Below are 19,378 nucleotides of genomic sequence, written 5' to 3' on the forward strand. Positions count from 1 at the left end.
TCTGGTCTACGTGCAACAACAGACGAGTCATGGCACATAAGAGGGACTTGGGCTGCACAACAGGTTTGGACCAGACTAACTCAAAGGCTTACCTCAGCTTCTACGACTCTGATTTTGTATTTAATCTATTAATTCCCCTGTATTAACTTAGGGCAGCTATGGTGATTCACAAAGCAATATGCTAGACTTCCCTGGAGGAGCAGAGGGCCAAGACCCTTTGAGAAAGGTACCCAATGGGACCTCAGCACGGACGCCACAGCCTCCCGACACACAGCAGAAAATTTACACTTAGGGACAATTAGTAGCTTTAAAATATTTAATATACCATACCAGTCCCTTATGATTATGGAAGTAACAAATGGACAAAAATACTTTGCAGAGTTTCTTTGGGCTAAAGTCGCCTGTCTATAAGCCATAATCAAGGAACAAAAAGTTGAAAAGCTCTAATGTTGAAAAATCAACAGCCAATTGTCAAATTATTCCATTATTTTAAAATAAATTCCAGTAACTGAATATTCTAAAAGAATAAAAAAGAATAACACGCTTCTATTGAGAAGCTAAATGAAAGCTGTACATTAAATCCCCCCTGCCTCCCCTTCAAAATCTTAACCACAAAGAGCCCCATTGAGTGCCTGCTTTGTCACGGCAGATAGGTGGGCTGTGCAGAACCAACAGCAATGGTGCTCCCCTGAGGCCGGCAAAACTGCGTGAACGTGTCTATGTGGAGAGTGGGACAGATGGTGGAAACCCGGGATGTTACAAATGAGGTCGCTGGTGTGTGAGCACCCCACAAAAGGGTCTTTTGCAAACAGCGAACCATATTCCAGTCAGATGGTCACAGGTCCTTTTGGGGTGACAGCTCCAAGTCACATCAGCCTTGCAAGGAGAACACCTACTTAAACTGTCAAAGACCAGAGAGCTTCCCAGGCACAGCCTGGTGCCTTTAGTCTAGCCTGAGCTCCATCAGTCATTATTTCACACACATCTGTTTGCACAGGCAGCTTTCAGTGCTTTCCTTGCACATTCAAAATTAGCTCTGTGTGCTCTTCCCACACAAAATCACACATGTGCAACTGTCCTAGCTCACAAGTGCTGTAGAAAAGCTGCACATGCGTGTGTTTTACAACCATCTTCGCCACTGTCATCCAAGATGTTTTAGGAAGTAAGATGGCTGGTAAAAATAATTTTAGGTAGCAAAAGAAAGACAAAGTCAGGTCAGGTGTATATGGTGATCCTGAAACTAAACCAACAACTGGGCAGTAGGAATAAATACACAGTAGTCATTGGGCTTAACCTTTTCTTACACCGTCTGGAATGCACCTTTCCAAGCATCCTTTCCAGAGCACTGAGCGGGGGAATTCTGACTCTGAAGATGGCTGTTTGAACTCCGTATTTACTGCATGCAAGCACATAGAGTATTTTTCCTTTGGCTGTTTGGGACCTTTCTGTAGGAGTGGTAGCATTATATTCTGCAGTAAGGATTGGAGGGGATTTCAATTCAACAAAAAGAATGAGGAAGAGATAGTTCTTTTTTGGCTTTGATTTGTCTCCAAATGTATGTACGTGGAAGGAATAACACCAATAAGGTTATAGCTCAGGTTCAACAGTGGGATGGGACTGGAGTTTGATGGCTTTAGTGGAATATGCTTTTAAATATTCATCCTGAGGAAGAGTGAAAAAATGTAGCAGTACTGAGTTGAAAAAAATCTCTTTAAAGATTAAAAAATTCTACCACGGAGCATCAAGGCTTAAGTTTAAAACAGACAAAATCTGATGCTCACGCAAACCTGAATCATTTCAATAAAACTGCAACAATGCTGTATGACAGTCAAAGGCATCAGAAATTGATGCACTCTGATCCATCTGAATCATTTTTAAAAGTCAGAATACAATGTGAATGTCACAGCCCCCAAACGGAAAAACTGAGGTGGGAGGGTAGCAGTGAACACACCATGTAGACCCTCCCACTGACTATACTGCAAATGCCATCTTCATCATTAGACACGAGGAGATGTCAGGATGCAAGAACAGAATAGAGTGAATCCCGGTCTTGCACAAACCAAAAGTTCTGCCTCCTTGGCAACTGAAGAGTTCTTCCTCAACTTGCTGGAACTGTGTGGAAAGGATGAGCTCTGGATTCACAAGGTAGCCTTAGAACCAAAATATCTGTCCACAAAGTACGGCTTTCAGAGACTTTACAATCATGAGATTTATGAAGGATTAAACCCAGCATTCTGTTCCATGAGGTCAAGTGCATAGGAATTGGGACACAGCTAGGGCAGCGAGGATCCTATCACAGTATGAAGGCCTTCCCACCTCCCAGAAGATGGGCTGGTCTAAAGTCAGCACAGTGAAGAAACTGAGGCCGAGGTGTAGCATCTTCTTCAAGCATAGCTCCTTCACCTGTTCTCCCAAGGGAAGGAAATAACGGAGCCTCCCTTCTTCTCCCCTCAGCCTAGTGGAGGTGATGGTGATGGTGATGATGAATGGGAAGATGGCGGTGCTGATGTGGCAGCGGCATTACCCCCTTACCTGTCTCCTCCATGACTTAGAGTTCTTTGGTTGGAGATGGAAGTAGACTGTGGCCCTCCACGCCTGGCTTGACATCTGCAGCAGAGTCCTCACTTCCTCTCTCAACCAGCCTCTTCCACAGCTGATGATTTTCATTCAGATGCTGTGTTAGCTGGCAAAACTTGCGGCACTTGACCTTTTTTCTTCGTTGTGGTTCTGTGAAAATCAAAATACGGCTTTAAAATCTTAGCACTATAATGACAAAGATTTGTCTATGACTGACTTACAAATGAACACAAGAGCATGGCAACCTAGAAATAACTTTCTGAAAGCCACATTGGTGATGTTCTGCATGTACTGGCACAACAAGGGTGGGCGCCTTACTTGGCCTGGCACCAGGCAGAGAAGCAGCAGGAGCCATAGGAGCAGGACCAGGAGCTCCATCCTCTTCTGACTGTAATTCTTCACAGAGTCCCTCACTTGAAGCATCTTCACACTCTTCCTCAATCCACAGGCCAGGAAGCAAACCTGCTGCATTGTAGGAATTACACAGGGGCCCCACTATGTGAGAGATAAAAGATTCCTGCAGCTTTGCAAGCTGTGGACAGTGGCGATCCATGAAGGGACTGATGGGCAGCCCAAGACTGGCCTCTTCATCTCCCTGAATAGTTTAAGAAACACACAGAAGGTGCATTTTTATATACTTCCAGTGTTTAAAGCACACTACCAAGCTCCCTCCCTTACCCTAAATGCCGGTCTCCAATATGACATGAGAGAGTTTTCATCTAAGTTATCACTGCCTTTCAAAAGACTCATGTGGAGGATGGTTACTTATCATCAGTGTGTGGCCTCCATTTAACGATAGGGATGAAGGAGTCGAGAGGTCCAATGTTTGTTGTTTGTCAGCTGTTTCCTTCTCTGTTTCTGAAGCCAACCTAATGATATTTTATTCTCTTTAAAGAGTGTACTGGCTGGCATTTTGAGAAGTTTGCTACAGCTGTGATTCTAAGTACACATATGCACATCCAGGCCTTTAGAAAGCATAGAGGGTATAAGCAGACCTCTCCGGGCTTTCCTTTCAGTCGGTTAATCAGTTTTCAGCACTTGTTGCCTGTCCTTATTCTACTAAGGGATTTTATATTCATTTAACAGTGACACGGCACCAAAAAAAGAGGGCTGCTTCTTCATTGAGAATCAACAGTATTGCCAATATTCTTCCCCCCTCAAAACACTAAAAGGCCAAGTACATGAGTAGTGGGGGTAGGGGGGTGGGGAGGGATGAATTCCCTCCCTCCTCAAACCCACTCGCTCTCAGAGGCCAGCAGCTAACGACAATACGCATGCCTTGCCCTGGTCCACAAAGCAGGTATTAGGCCCTGATGATGGTGTCACTGCAGGGCAGTCTGGACCGGCTCCTCTGACGGGCAATTTGGAATGTTGCCCATTTGGGGGTCATCTTTCCCCCACTTTAAGAAGGTGCTTTGTGGAGCATAGGAAGCTTATCTCTTACAACATTAAGACTTTTGTATTTATTTTTTCATTGAAAGACAATACTTTCAAAAAAAGAAAGAGAACAATCATTTGTAAATCCTTGAACCTTCAATGAATTGCTTTTGCCCTATGCTCAGAAAATTTGGGGCTGACAAGACAGTTCTGTTGGTCTCTAGAGGAGGAGTTAGGATAAACAGAAGTTATAAAAAGGCAGTTTTCAGTGGCGTGTCAAGAAGTGCTTTCTAATCCTAGTCTGCTTCCTGAGGGAGTGAACTCCCTATTCCTGGAGGTCTTCAAGCAGAAGCTAAATGGATGTAGGATAGTATGGGATGCATAGGAGATAAAAAGGACTCCATTTTAAGTAAACTATGTACTAGGTGACCTGTGAGGGTACCATTCAAAAATAAAATTACAGCATTTTATGAAAATACATTGTCAGGTTTATGAAGCACAGGATAACATCCTGCACCATACAACAAAAAGACCCTGTCAGAGTCAGGACAAAGCGGAGGGTAAGCACTGACCTAACACAACTACCAGGACAGCATCAAAGAGGGCACAGTACTGGAAAGGAGGAAGATGAGGACAAAATTGTGAAAGTCTAAGTAAAATGTAATCCCAGGACAATGATTTCTTTGTAGAACAGGACAGAACAAAGTCCTGTTACACATATATGAGGAGAGAGGGAAAGTCACTTATTCAAAGTCAAAGCAAATTGGAGGGAGAACCCAGACTTGAACTTGGCCAAGGACTTTCACATATATTTGATCCATCCAAAGAGACCAATAGAGTTATCTCCACTTGACCAAAGCTTGAGGCCTGGAAGGGCTGTGGCTCTCCCAAGATCACGGGTTATGAGAGGTAAGAGCCTCCAAGCTTCTTATCTATTCCCAACTCTATCCACAAGAGCTAGACCAGCTCCCTCATTTCACAGATAGGCAGGTGAGGGCCGAGAGAGGTGATATAACCAGGATTCAAGCCAGTGTTCTTTCCACTACATCACATTATTATGATGATACTAGAATTAATCCTAGCTTCATATCATCCTGTAACTTATGCATCCCTAAAGAGAATTCCGCCAGTGTAAGGATTATGATTTTTTACATTTTTAGATATTTTATACAGGCTAGGCTGTGTAGTGTAATGTACAGAAAGCAGTGACATTCTAGCTGTAGGACAATGGGTGAGTAGTCACTTAATGTCTGGCCCAGGCAGCTACAACTTCAAGTCACAGAGGGGTTGCTAATGTGCTTGAGTTTGAATCCTGGCTATATCACCATTGTGACCCCTCTCAGGGCCTCACCTTCCTAACTGTAAAATGGGGGAGTGGGTCCAGCTCTCGTGGACAGTGTTGGGAATAGATAACAAGAAGGAATGTATCAGATGCTCTGCTCCTATAGTCTCCTGAATCCTAGATTGTTCCACTAGGGATGATGAAGAGAGGACGATTTAAGAGATTTTCTGCAGGAAAAAGTAGTGGGAATTCTTTGGAATTAAGAACAGTGACTAAGTAGAAATCCTCAAGAGGGCTCTGCTCAAGTGATAACACTGTAGCTAAGCCTGCTTGGAAGAGAAAATCCATGGATGTCAAAAGAAAACCAACATGCATAGTTTTTTCTTTGACATGCTTGAATTTGTGACGTCCAAAGTAATCTGCAGACAAAAGGCAAGGCCTGAATGGGATGAAGGGTAAGAAGCACTTCAGGGTACTTTGTATGCTATCTCATCATTTCTTTGTAAGCTAGCAACTGTATGTGAGGGGAAGAAGCTAAATGCACAACAGGGGAAAGTACCCTCACATTGTCTTAAAAAGAGATTTTCAGGAGGGGGCGGGGCGGGGGGGGGATGGAGGGGGAAGGGCAGGGCAGAACCAAGATGGGAGCTGGAAAGCAGGGACTTGCTTAAGCTTTCCCCCAAATGTCTCCAAAAACCTGTAAAAATGGCTCTGAACCAATTCTAGAGCTGCATAACCCACGAAATAGCAGAGGGAAGCAGGTCTCCAGCCCAGGATGGCCTGAATGGCTGCTGGGAAGGGTTTATAGCACAGTGCTGGGAGCAGAGTGCAGCCCAGTGTGGGCCATGCCAGGACAGAATAGACTGGGAGTTGGCCCAGAGCAGACCTTAGGGCCATGAATCATTGAGCTGTGGCAGTTACCAGACTTCTCAACCCACAAACGCCAAAGACCACGGAGCAGGTTAGAGCTGGAGGTGGCAGAGGTGGTGTGGCAGTGGAGCTCCAGCGTCAGCTGCTTCCGGAGTCCCTGGCTCACACGGTGGGAGGAATCAAGCGGCAGACCAGAGCGGGAATGCAGGGCTTGCTTTGCCCTCCTTGGATCTGGGTCTCAATCCTGGTTGGCAGTTCTTGGGGGAGGAGGAATGCTGGTGTGGCAGAGTTTGCTGTGTAAAAGGAGCTCTGAAAACAGCAGTGCAGCCCCTGAAGCTTGGGACAAAGCACTCTCTACTCTACAAGCAGTCATACACTGACAAAAATCTCAAAGGTGAAGTAGTTGGCTGGGAACATGGCCAGGCATCGAAAAAAGATGCAGGCTCAGACTCAGACTCTAGAATCTTGTTTCGGTGACAAAGAAGATCAAAACATACAGCCAGAAGAAGTCAACAAAGTCAAAGAGCCTACATCAAAAGCCTCCAAGAAAAATAGGAATTGGTCTCAGACCATGGAAGAGCTCAAAAAGGATTTGGAAAGGCAAGTAAGAGAAGTAGATGAAAAACTGGGAAGAGGAATGAGAGTGATGCAAGAAAATCATTAAAAACAAGTCAATGACTTGCTAAAGGAGACCCAAAAAATACTGAAAAAAATAACACCTTAAAAAATAGACTAACCCAAATGGCAAAAGAGCTCCAAAAAGCCAATGAGGAGAAGAATGCCTTAAAAGGCAGAATTAGCCAAATGGAAAAGGAGGTCCAAAAGAACACTGAAGAAAACACCACCTCAAAAATTAGATTGGAGCAAATGGAAGCTAGTGGCTTTATGAGAAATCAAGATATTATAAAACAGAACCAAAGGAATGAAAAAATGGAAGACAATGTGAAATATCTCCTTGGAAAAACCACTGACCTGGAGAATAGATCCAGGAGAGATCATTTAAAAATTATTGGACTTCCTGAAAAAAGAGCCTAGACATCATCTTTCAAGAAATTATCAAGGAAAACTGTTCTGATATTCTAGAGCCAGAGGGTAAAATAGAAATTGAAAGAATCCACTGACCACTTCTTGAAAAAGATCCCAAAAAGAAAACTCCTAGGAATATTGTCACCAAATTCCAGAGCTCTCAAGTCAAGGAGAAAATACTGCAAGCAGCCAGAAAGGAACAATTTGAGTATTGTGGAAAAACAATCAGAATAACACAAGATCTAGCAGCTTCTACATTAAGGGACCAAAGGGTTTGGAATATGATATTCCGGAGGTCAGTGGAGCTAGGATTAAAACCAAGAATCATCTACCCAGCAAAACTGAGTATAATGCTCCAAGGCAAAATATGGACTTTCAATAAAATAGAGGACTTTCAAGCTTTCTCAGTGAAAAGACCAGAGCTGAATAGAAAATTTTACTTGCAAACACAAGAATCAAGAGAAGCATGAAAAGGCAAAGAAGAAAGAGAAATCATAAGGGACTTACTAAAGTTGAACTGTTTTGTTTATATTCCTACATGGAAAGATGATGTGTGTAATTCATGAGCCCTTTCTCAGTATTAGGGTAGTTGAAGGGAATATACGTATATATAGACAGAGAGCCACATGGTGAGTTGAATATGAAGCAAAGATATCTAAAAAAATAAAATTAAATTAAGGGATGAGAGAGGAATATATTGAGGGAGGGAGAAAGGGAGAGATAGAATGGGGTAAATTATCTCACATAAAAGTGGCAAGAAAAAGCAGTTCTGTGGGAAGGGAAGAGGGGGCAGGTGAGGGGGAATGAGTGAATCTTGCTCTCATCGGATCTGACTTGAGGAGAGAATAACATACACACTCAATTGGGTATCTTACCCCACCGGAAAGTAGGGGGGATGGGGATATAAGGGGGGGATGATAGAAGGGAGGGAAGATAGGGGGAGGAGATAATCAAAAGCAAACACTTTGAAAAGGGACAGGGTCAAGGGAGAAATTTGAATAAAGGAGGACAGGATAGGATAGAGGGAAATATAGTTAATCTTTCACAACATGAGTATTGTGGAAGTGTTTTACATAATGATACATGTGTGGCTTATGTTGAATTGCTTGCCTTCTTGGGAAGGGTGGGTGGAAAGGGAAGAGGGGAGAGAATTTGGAACTCAAAGTTTTAAAAGCAGATGCTCAAAAAAAAGTTGTCTTTGCATGCAACTAAGAAATAAGATATATAGGGACTGGGGCACAGAAATCTATCATGCCCTACAAGAAAGTAAGGGGAAAGGGGATGGGGGGGAGTGGGGTGACAGAAGGGAGAGCTGACTTGGGAACAGGGCAATCAGAATATATGCCATCTTGGAGTGGGGGGAGGGTAGAAATGGGAAGAAAATTTGTAACTCGAAATCTTGTGGAAATCAATGTTGAAAACTAAAATGTTAAATAATAAAATAATTGTTAAGAGAAAAAAAATAGATTTACAGAAAGAGTCATCACCTTTGCTTAAACACTGAGTGAAACCCAGTGACAAAGTCATCAAAAGTAGCATCATCCAAGCAAGGTTGTCCCCAGAAAAGTCTACTGTATATGTTCATGGTATAAGCCCTACAATTATGGACACAGAATAAAATATACCTGGGATATGGGATATGCTTTGAAAGGATCACTTATATGGATTTCAAATACTTTTGAGCTAATAGTTATAAATTCTCTCTGTGAAGCTCTCACAACCCCACCATACAGGGCAGGTTAAGAGCTCAGGACAGCCAGTCAATGCTTATTAAGCACCTACTAGGTTCCAGGCAACAAAAACAAACATCCAATCACTCACTCCACTGATGATAATTAGTTCTGAAGTTAAAGGGGATTATCTACTGAAAGACCTGAATATCATCTTCCAGACATTCTCCATTGAGCTAATGAGCTTACATTCAGCCAGGATAATGTGGGAAAGGTCTTCAAGTGTACCGATATCCAAATTCAATAATGAGTTATGTAAACCTGAAAATCAGATGTTAGCACAATTCTTCTACAATATTGTATATGGCCTTTGCCAAATGTGGTCAACAAATCAGTCAACAAGCATTTTTATTAAGCACCTACAATGTTCCAAGCACTGCAGTAAGCACTACCAAGAAAGGCAAAAGACAGCCTTGCTCTCAAGGAGCTCCCAGTCTAATGGGAGAGACAACATGAAGACAACTAAGTACAAATTGGATCTAGACAAAACAAGTTGGAGCGAATCAACAAAGGGAAGGCATAGGCATTATGGAGGATCAGGAAAGGCTTCTTGTAAAAGGTGAGATCTTTGCTGGGACTAGAAGGAAGCCAGGAGACAGAAAAGATGATGGGGAGAGCTCCATGCACAAGAGACAGCCAGAGAAAATGCTTAGAGTTGGGAGATGGAGAGTCTTATTCAAGTGACAGTGAGGAGGCCAATGCCATTAATGATTCATGATCACACTCTGATCACAAAGCATGTGGAAATAAGGGATAAGAAGACTGGAAAGGCAGGAAGGGGGCCAAGTTATGAAGAGCTCTGAACGCTAAAGAGAAGTACTGAATGGGGGATGGGAGTCGGTGACACGGTCAGACCTGTGCCTTAAGAAGATTGAGTGGAGAATGGATTGGAGAGAGAACCAAATCAGGGAGAGCAACCAGAAATTCAGGAGAGAGCATTAGAACTGAAACGGTTTTATGAACAACCTAGAAATAAAATAGTGAACATGATTATCTGTGGCTTATTGGTTGAAGTGGATGCCCCTGGGTTCAGCTGGCTTTGCTGGGTCCACCTGCCACAGATTCAAAATGCAACAATCTTGCAAATGAATGCTCTTGGTATCCGTGTGCCCCCCAGGAAAGAGACTGCGGATAGATAAGCATAATCCTATCGCCACTACTAGGATCCTAACTCCAACCATTTAGTGTCCTAGAAGCTTCACCTCTGTTTAGGAGAAACAGCATTCTGGAGGGAAGAGGCTATTTGATCTCACTGCCCCTGCTTGATGCTGTGCCTGACTCTGGGCCCAGTGGCCTCTGACCAAGAGTTGGCTAGCAAGCAAGAAGCTCTACAGGCTCATACTCAGTGTTCTTGGGCCCTTCTCTCCTTTCCCAGGAAGCTGAGGAGTGAGCACCAGGGATCACGGCTGTGTATGCAGCAGAGACAGGGTTTTTAAAGGCGAAACTTTAGAAGACAAAAAACAGAAAGATAAATGCAGAAAGAATAAGAGACCAGGCAGCACGGTGTAGTAGACAGAAAAGCCTGGGTTCAAATCCTGCCTCAGGCATTTATTAATTGGGTGAAGATTAACAAGCCCGACCCCTCTGTCGGTCTCCGATTCCTCATCTATAAATAAGGGGGCTGGACTTCATGACCGCCAAAGTCCCTGCCAGCTCTAAATCTGTCACGCTCTTAGGCCCATACAAGAAGAAAAAAGCAGCATGTCCTGGAAAGGCCCCCACCCTGGCTCTCAGCCGTTCATCTCCCAAGGCAGTGAGCCGAAGGGGAAATGCTGGGATTCGAGTCACAGGGCCTGGGTTTCACTCTAGCTTTGCCACTTACTAGCTGAGTTATTTCATGTAAAGTGATTTAACCTCAGTTTTCCATCTGGAAAAGGTGTGGAGGGGGGAGACTAAAGGATTTCTAATGAATTGTAAAATCTTGCCCAGCAGTCATCTGAGAGCACAGTACTTTGACTACCCCTCTCCTTTATCTTCCCCCTATTCTTGGCCTGGGCCACCAGGACACTTGACTGCTCACATAGCTTGGATGAGGTGGGGGGAAGCACCAACTATTCCTTCTAGGAAGATGGAAGACCCCCAGGAACAGTTCCCTGATCTTCTGCTGCCGCCCGAGGACCTTATGGGCTTTGCCAGATGTTGTGCCCACAGGCTTTCCAGACCTTTACAACTGCCCTGAGCCTGAGCTCACTTGGATGGGCTGCTCCCCACCCCAAGTAAGAGTGGGATCCCCCTGGAAGAAGAGATGGTCTCTCCTTTTCTATCTGTATCCTCATCTCTTAGGACACTGCTTAGCACACACAGCATGCATGCTTTAAAAATGCTTTCTTATTTATTCGCTCCTGTAAGCTAGACTCGCCTCACCTCTGGACAGGACCAGACTCAAACTAGCCTTGGGTAATGGGAACTGATTTCTTGTTCTCATTTCTACTGGTAAAAGCCAAATGGGCTTGGAAAGGAGAATGGGAACCTGAAGGCTTCCCTTTCCTCCCCTGAGTCCAAACACCCAACATGACATCCTTCCTGAAGAAGCATATGCTGTGACAGCTACTTTTCCAGGCACCCCCTCTTACATCTGGACTCACCTGGTCATAAAACTCACTGACAATACCTTCTGTCCACCTCACGTGCAAGTCTTGAGCTTTTGCCGGACCATTTATATCTGCCAATTTAATGCACACTTGACACACGAGGAGCCGGTCATCTTCACTATTCCACTGTATGCCAGGACTGTTCACATCATTGGCCTATTGGAGGAAAGAGAAGGATTGTGTAAGCTTCACATGTCACTGCTGCCCACTAAGCCTGACTGTGACTCTCATCCAAATGAGAGAGTCATTTCCTTAAGTTCTTAACAAGCACTTAGGCCAAGGCCTCTGAGGCTCCAATGACATTTCCTGTCCTCTGAGGTGATGCGACAGTTTTTTGTCCCTCAAGAAAGCAAACTTCCCCAAGTAGTTCTGTCAAGCTAAAGAGATCAATAACCATGCTTAGCAATAAATAATAATTTGAGTTGGAGTAGGGCCCAGACCCGGGATTTTACTAAGAGACACGAAGAACCCCCTTCTACAAAGGCAGGTCAGCACCCTCTTGGCAGCGGAAAGTCTTGGAGGTTGAACACACAGTTAAGTGACTTGCCTAGGACCACCTGGCTCATACACAAGCAAGCAAGCAAGATGTGAAGCCAGGCTGGCTTGGAGACCAGCTCTCTATCCACAAGGCTGCACTTCCTCTCCATTATATTTATAACTACCACACATAATGATAGTAACAGGCAGTGCTGCAGAGTGGACAAAGTCAGCCTGATAGGCTAGAGGCTCTAAGTTCCAGGCCCACGTGTGACACTGTGTCAGGCTGGGTGACCATGAACAAATCCCTTCCCTTCTCACTAGCCCAGGGCCTGGACCTGGGATTCTACTGGAATAGTAACTCCCTGATGAGGATCTCTCACTACAAGCACAGCTCCAGATGTCCTCAATAACTCAGGGCCTATGTCCCAAGAAGTAATCCATCCAGGGTCATGGCCAGAATATGTCAGGAACTGCTACTGACCACCTGGGAAACACCAGGCAAGTCACTCTTTGGGCTGCAGTTATACTGAGGCCCAATGAAATAGGAAGTTTGAATTTAATGATCACTAACATCCCTCCTTCCACTACTGAGATTCTCTGGTTCTAAGTTTTTATATAATTTATAAGATTAGTTAAAATAAAAAGACACCAGATACAAAAGAATAATGGCAGGGTGGCAGCTAGTCCTTGGACCGTTTCTATCTGAATACTAACAAAAAGATGAGAAAAATGAGATAACTACCAAAAAATAAGAGTACTTTTGGGGAATCTCACTCTCTGGATTTTGTAACAATGACATGGCAGACTGGGACAGTGGAGAGGCCATTTGATCTGGGATCCGAGGACTGGAATGACCTAAACCCAGGGCCAAGTGGAGGAGCCTGAGCAAGCCATTCCACGTCTATGGGCCTCGGAGTCTCCATCTGTAAGAAGAGGCCACTGGACTAGCGCCAGTCCTATCTAGTCCAAAATCTTTCCTACCATCTGACATAACAATTTAGTTTCTTTTTTTCTTAACAAAATTTATTGGCATTTTTATCACATTCATTTCCAATTATCTCCCTCCTCCTTCTCTACCCAGAGGACCACACGTGGGAATAAAAATTTTAAAAGAAAGAGAAAAAAAGCAGTTCAATAGAAGTAAGCTAGACATTAACCACATACAAAATAGTCCACAACCACAGCCTGGGCCCACCTTTGCCCAAGAAAAGGAAGCGATGCCTTTTTTCATCTCATCTCTGGGGCCGAGCTTGGTCTTTAGAATCATACAGTACTCAGCTTCTGTTGTTACCATAGTTCTTTCCGTTTACATTGTTCTAAAACAACAACAGTTCAGAGAGGAGTTCCCATGGGGTGCCAGGCCAGCACTCCTCCACCCAGGAGCCATGAGTAAGAGAGTCTCAGCTTATTTATGTCATAAGAGTTTTATTTAATCTGTGCACCAAGAAAAAAACACAGTATCTTCCTGCTGCCCAAACAGCAAGAAGGTGAGTTCTGAGGAGGATGCTGAGGGTGAGATTTGGAGATGACAGGGAGGAACTTGGAGTACTGGGCAGAACCAGAGATGGCCCCTTTCAGGAATATCTCTATGCTACTACAGAGCCTTTAATACACACAGAGCCATACATGGAAGGACGTTTCAATCTTCATCCTAACCTAAGGACAGCATTCACCAAAAATTATGTAATTAATGACCAAGTCAGTCAAAAAGCACTTATTAAATCTTTACTATGTGCCAGGAACTGTGCTAATCCTGAAGAAAGGCCAACAAAGGACTATCTGATCCCAGAGGTAACAAGGAACTACTGAAGTAACATGGTCAGAGCTTCATGTTTGAAAAGTAACTCTGGCAGATGAGTAGAAAATGGAGTGGAGAGAGGGGATTTTTGAGGTAGGGGGATGAGTTAAAAGGTTACTGAGATAGCAATCTTGGTGAGAGGGGATGAGAGTGAACTAAAGTGATTGCTGCATGAGCGGAAAAAGGGACTTTTCTGAGAGATGCTGCAAAGACATAAATGACAGAATCTGTTAATTAATTGGAAATAGAGGGTGAGTGAGAGAGAGGAGTCACAAATGACATGTAGCTTGTAAGCCTTGATGACTGGAAGGATGGTGGCACCCCTAACAGTGACAGGGAAGCTGGGAAGGGGAGAGGTTTAGGCAGGAAAGATAATGAGTGGTGTTTTTGGACATGTTAAATTGGATGTGCCTATGGGGCATCAGGTTTGAACTGTCCAAAAGGCAAGTGGCCAGGGATAAGATCAGGAGTTGAAGTAGGGCTAGATAAATAGATGTGGGAATCACCTGCATAGAGGTGGTAAGTGAACCCATGGAAGCTGATGAAGATCACCAGAAGGAGAAGAGGGCCAATGACAGAGCTGTGGGGATACTTATGGTTAGTGGGCATGACCCACATGAGGATCCGTAGGAGAAGAACCAAGAAAGTACAAGATCAGGAAAACCCAAAGGAAAGAGTGTACCCAGAAGGAAGAGATGATCGACAATGTTAAAGGCTGCAGAGAAGTCAAGGAAGATGGAGAGACTGAGAAAAAGCCTTTAGTAACTCTGAAGACTGCAATTTCAGTTGAACGGTAGAATCAGAAGCAATGTTAGAGAGGGTTTAAAAGAGAATAAGACAAGACACCTGCTGTAGACAGCTTTCTCAAGGAATTTAGCCACAAAGGGGAGGAGAGATATAGGACAATCTCTAGAGGGAACGGTCAGATCAATTAAGGGTTTCAACTACTGAGGAGACGTGAGTGTGTTTCTATGTAGCTGGGAAGGAGACAACAGACAGAGAGAGACTGAGAGGAGATGGGGTCAATATGATGGAGAACACAAGAGAAGAGAAGATCAAAGACAGAAAGGAGCAGGCCTAGGCAAGGAGAAAAGTCACCCCTTCATCTGAGACAATGGAGAAGGCAGACAAAGTGAAGGAAGATGTCTGCATGGTACCTTGGAGTGAGAAGCTCTCAGTGAATGGCCTCAATGTTCTCAGTTAATTGTTACTCCTGGTCTTCAGCTGACAGGGTGGGTAGACTTGAGAAGATGTGACGTTTGGGACATCCAGTATGGACAGTGTGAAGTGATTTGATTAGGGAGAAGCAGAGCGAGGCAGGGAGGTGACTCAGTAGATACAGTGCTGGGCCTGGAACCAGGAAGACTTGAGTTCAAATCTGACCTCAGACACATACTAACTGTGCGACCCTAGACAAGTCATTTAACCTCTGTTTGCCTCAATCCACTGGAGAAGGAAATGGCAGCCCACTCCAGTATCTTTGCCAAGAAAACCCAATGGCCAGTCATTATGCTATGCTGTGGTCACGAAGAACTGGACACGACTCAATGACTGAATGAACTGCCTTGCTAGAGTGACAACACAGCTGAGATTTTATGACACATTTGTAGGGAGCCAAGTCAGCACAGTACAATAATTTCCTCCGGCTCTGTTAAGCAGCACAAGAATAACAGCAAAAGAAGAAGATCGTTGTTGGGATTTGACAAGGCAGGATCAGTAATAAAGGTTATTATTGAGTCTTATGAAACCTTCCCATAAAAGACTTCTAATTTACGAATGAAACAGAACACAGACATTAATACATTGTCGGTAGAGTTCTGAAATGATCTAACCATTGTGAAAAGCAATTGATAATTACGTAAAATAGCAACTCCACTTTCCACGCCCTTTGACTCTGAGATCCCATTGCTAGGAGCGCTCCCCAAGGAAGTCACAGACAGAAAGGTCCCATATCCACCACAAGATTCAAAGCAGCAGCTTCTGGGGGAGCAAAGAACTGGAAAAATGGCTAAACAAATTAGAATATCTGAATGTAGAGACTTACTGTGCCGTTAGCAACAATATCAAAGATTTCAGAAAAGCACCAAAAAATCACAGCCAAAAAACACCTACAAAATGCAAACGAACACTAAGAACTGGAAGGACAGAGTTAAGCCTACAACCAAGTTAAGAAAATCCATCACAGAGGTGAGGGATAGACTACTGACAACCTTCTATACTTTTAGATACATGTGGGGTGGTCTTGCTGAACTAATTTTCAAATCTTTGTTCTAAGGGATGGCTCAATGGGTAGCAAAGGGTTATATTCAGAAATGGATGTGCTATAAAAACAAAAGCGCTAGACAGACAGACAAACTAAGACACACATCAAGGATCTCCTTTCCAATCCAACTTACTTAAAAAAATATGACACAATAATATTTCTAACTCTAGGTAGCAACTCATACAACAAACCTTAGTATTAAAATCAGCAAGGAAATCAAAATGCTTTTTGAGATCTGTAGCCAGGATGGCTTCAATCACTAAGTAACGAAAGTGCTTGAATTCTGGTTGATTAAGGTTACTGAGAAAGTTGAATTCAGGTCGAGAAAGGAACAGGTTCCAAGCAGCAGCAGCATGATGATTTTCCAGGACAGAGCGATCATTATACAACACTGCCTAAAAAGGAATAAGGAAACACGTAAGCAGGTATCAGAGGACATTACATTTTAATAAAACATTTAAAAGACTTTGAAACCAAGAGAAGATAAATGGCAAAATGCTATCATTATTTGGAATCAAACAATCTTAGAGCTAGCAAAGAACTCTGAGGTCACACAGCCTAACCCCATCTTTTGGTTAATTATGGGACTATTAACATGTGGCCTGCTCTGGAATGCCACCTATCAAAAGCCCACCTGTTCACTTCTACCTGAATCAAGATTAATATTTAGATATGTATAGAGATTACTCTCGTGAAGATTTTGCAGAAATGGAAACATAAGCAGGTGTTCCTGGAATTTTCTCAATCGTTGGGGGAAGGAGGAAGGGAATAATAACACAAGTGATTTTTCTCCAAGGATCTTGCTGGTATCCTCCTCTTAGTTCAGATCTCTTGAGGCTCTATACAGTGACATACTCAAAACTGAGTCATCTCCGGCACAGACCCCTCTGGCTACAAACGGATGACTCTGGATGCCCTTTCCATGGTTTATAATTGTTAGTGTTTTTTCTGCTTCCTCATGAAGCCCCTGGGGATTGTGAGGTTAGAGCCCAAGTGTGGTGGCTCCACCATCATTAATGTAGGGAAGAGTTATTTATAGTCATTAAAAGCTCTCATGAAAATTTAGCTTAATAAGGTCTCTCTCATCAACCTACCTGTTTCTTTGCTATGCCACCTCCTGTTTTTTTAAGACGTTCACAACCTTCCACCATCCTCTGCAAAATTTTCTTCTTAGATTTAACAATGTTTCATTTTTACATTCAATCTGTTTCTGAGTATACCCCCTTCTCCCTTCTTCTACCTAGAAACTTTCCCTCATAATAAATATTAAAAAGAAAGCAATTCAGAAAAACCAACCAACACAGAGACTTCTGGCATAAGATTTACAAATTTAGATCCTAAACCAGTAATGTTAACTGCCATATTTCACTACTTGGACCTCCTCGTTATGGTGACTGATTTGTATTGTTTAAGCTTCTTTAGAAAATGGCGATACTCAAAAAAAAAATGGTGATACTCTCTGTCAATGTTCTTTTATCCATTTCCCATTCTGGAGGCTAAAACTGAGTGAGGCAGACTGCTGGCCATATTTCCTCATTTTTATTTTTTCTCCTTGATTTTGATCGGTGCCATAAGATGATCACTATGCAAACAGTTGGCTTGGAAATAAGTCTCACATTGTAATCAATCATTTGCTGTAAAGATAAAATCAACTTTTTATGTTATTCAGCATCTCCTGACTCTCTTCTTGAATAAAGTATTAATGACAAAAATGCATAAGGCCTCAGTGCAGTCTGAAAGCCTCTGGCCCCTTTTGTTTCTTACTCCTGAGCCACATTTTCCCCACATTTCCAAGGCAGCCATAACTTTGCACTGAAGTCACTACATATTAAAATATATGTGAACTGAATCTGGAGGGTCTTCCTGGGATCTCTCTTGCTCCTCATCCTCTACAACAGAATTTGTCTTTTTATATATCATATATTAAGAATCTCATGGAATGTTATTTGTTTTTACATAAAATCACTCTTTTATTTGCCCATCCAGAGGAGCCTACAAACCATCTTTCAATTCAGATCCACCTTCATTTTTGTCTCCTGGTTTCAGTTACAGAGAGAATGTCGATATGGGTATGACTCAGATGCTGAGAGGGCACATCAACTTGTTATCCCATTGCACAATGATCTTATATTAAGTTAATATTTATAAACAACTTAATAAGCTCCTTGAGGGCAGGGACCATCTTCGTTTTTGTCTTTATATCCCTATCACTTAGCACAGAGCTTGACCCATAGTAGATGCTTATCAATAAATGCTTGGTGATATGAAGTTTCCGGCCCCTCCTCTGTTCCTCCACCATCACTGCAGAAGCAGAAGGACAAAGCGCAGCTCTGACAGTCATTTAGTATTTCCTTATAAGGTGTAAATACAGGAAAAACTAAGGACTGAAGCGTCAAATATTACTCTATGCAGATCATCTTAGTGAATGACCATCATCTCTATATCTCTGACTAATAAAAGGCCAACAGCTGTACCTCATACTTAGAAACCTCAAAGAACACAATATGGTTAAAGAGTCTATCCCAGTAAGGAATGTCCAAGAATAAACCAGGGTAAATTGTTACCTAATGGATGGGAAAAATAGGGCATAAAACAAAAATCACAGGATTTAGAAGGGACTTGAGAGATACTCTCATCCAAAATTCTCATCTCATGGATGAGGAAGCTATGGCCTTGAGAGGGAAAGAAAGGAACTTCTGCCCAAGTTCAAAGAGGCAGCCGAGTAGTAAAGCCAGGACAAAAGACTTGAACAACATGAGGCTTTTTTGGATAAAAGGACTTACTGCAAGGAGGGTTTTTTTTGGAGGAAAAAAATCTACCTTGTAGACAAGAGAAGATGATACGGGCTCTATACAAACTTTCCTTATCTATGGTGCTCAACACCCCTCCTTCAACATGAGCACGCAGGAACTTTAAACCATGTATATACTGATGAATGAACAAGTGTCTGCAGGATGTCTATGTCGGCTATTCTTACTGAATCCTCTTATTTACCAAACCTAATAAGCTTTTTGTTAAGAAATTTTGCATTATCTCATGCCTCCCAAATGTTCTTTTCTCGGTATGGCAGCATTGTCCAGTTGAGGTGACTGTTGATTGGCCAATCCTTTAGGAACTTTCACACAGTAGTAATCCCTGAACTTACAGATACTATGGCAATTTTGAACAAGATTACTAAAGCTCTTATGATATTTAGACCAAAGTTCTAGAAAACTATAAAATCTGAACAGACAGGCAATATACAAAAGTTGGACTACTATTGTTTTCCTAAGGTTAGGTCTTTACTATTTGAAGTATTCTGTATTCCAAAAACACCTGATAAACTAATATCCACATGTTCACCTAAAATAATATTCCACATACAAATATAAATGACAGATTATT

At 42.8% G+C, this 19,378-nt stretch overlaps 1 protein-coding gene across 2 annotated transcripts in view; it reads right to left on the bottom strand.

Annotated features, from left to right (window-relative positions):
* Positions 1 to 298: 298 nt before the first annotated feature.
* The window catches only part of PDE3B (phosphodiesterase 3B), a 159,691-nt gene continuing 140,611 nt past the window's right edge, over positions 299 to 19,378 (bottom strand). The window contains exons 13-16 of one of the 2 annotated variants that reach the window (XM_036762473.1): positions 16,186 to 16,389; positions 11,448 to 11,609; positions 2,896 to 3,172; positions 299 to 2,727 (exon numbers count right to left, since the gene is read on the bottom strand). In XM_036762473.1, coding sequence (XP_036618368.1) covers positions 2,549 to 2,727; positions 2,896 to 3,172; positions 11,448 to 11,609; positions 16,186 to 16,389 — 822 coding nt within the window. In that variant the 3' untranslated portion in view covers positions 299 to 2,548. Of the gene's footprint in view, positions 2,728 to 2,895; positions 3,173 to 11,447; positions 11,610 to 16,185; positions 16,390 to 19,378 lie in introns of those variants that run through there. The other variant, XM_036762474.1, reaches the window with a different exon arrangement.

The sequence above is a fragment of the Trichosurus vulpecula genome, chromosome 6, assembly GCF_011100635.1.
Source record: "Trichosurus vulpecula isolate mTriVul1 chromosome 6, mTriVul1.pri, whole genome shotgun sequence".
Taxonomy (NCBI): domain Eukaryota; kingdom Metazoa; phylum Chordata; class Mammalia; order Diprotodontia; family Phalangeridae; genus Trichosurus; species Trichosurus vulpecula.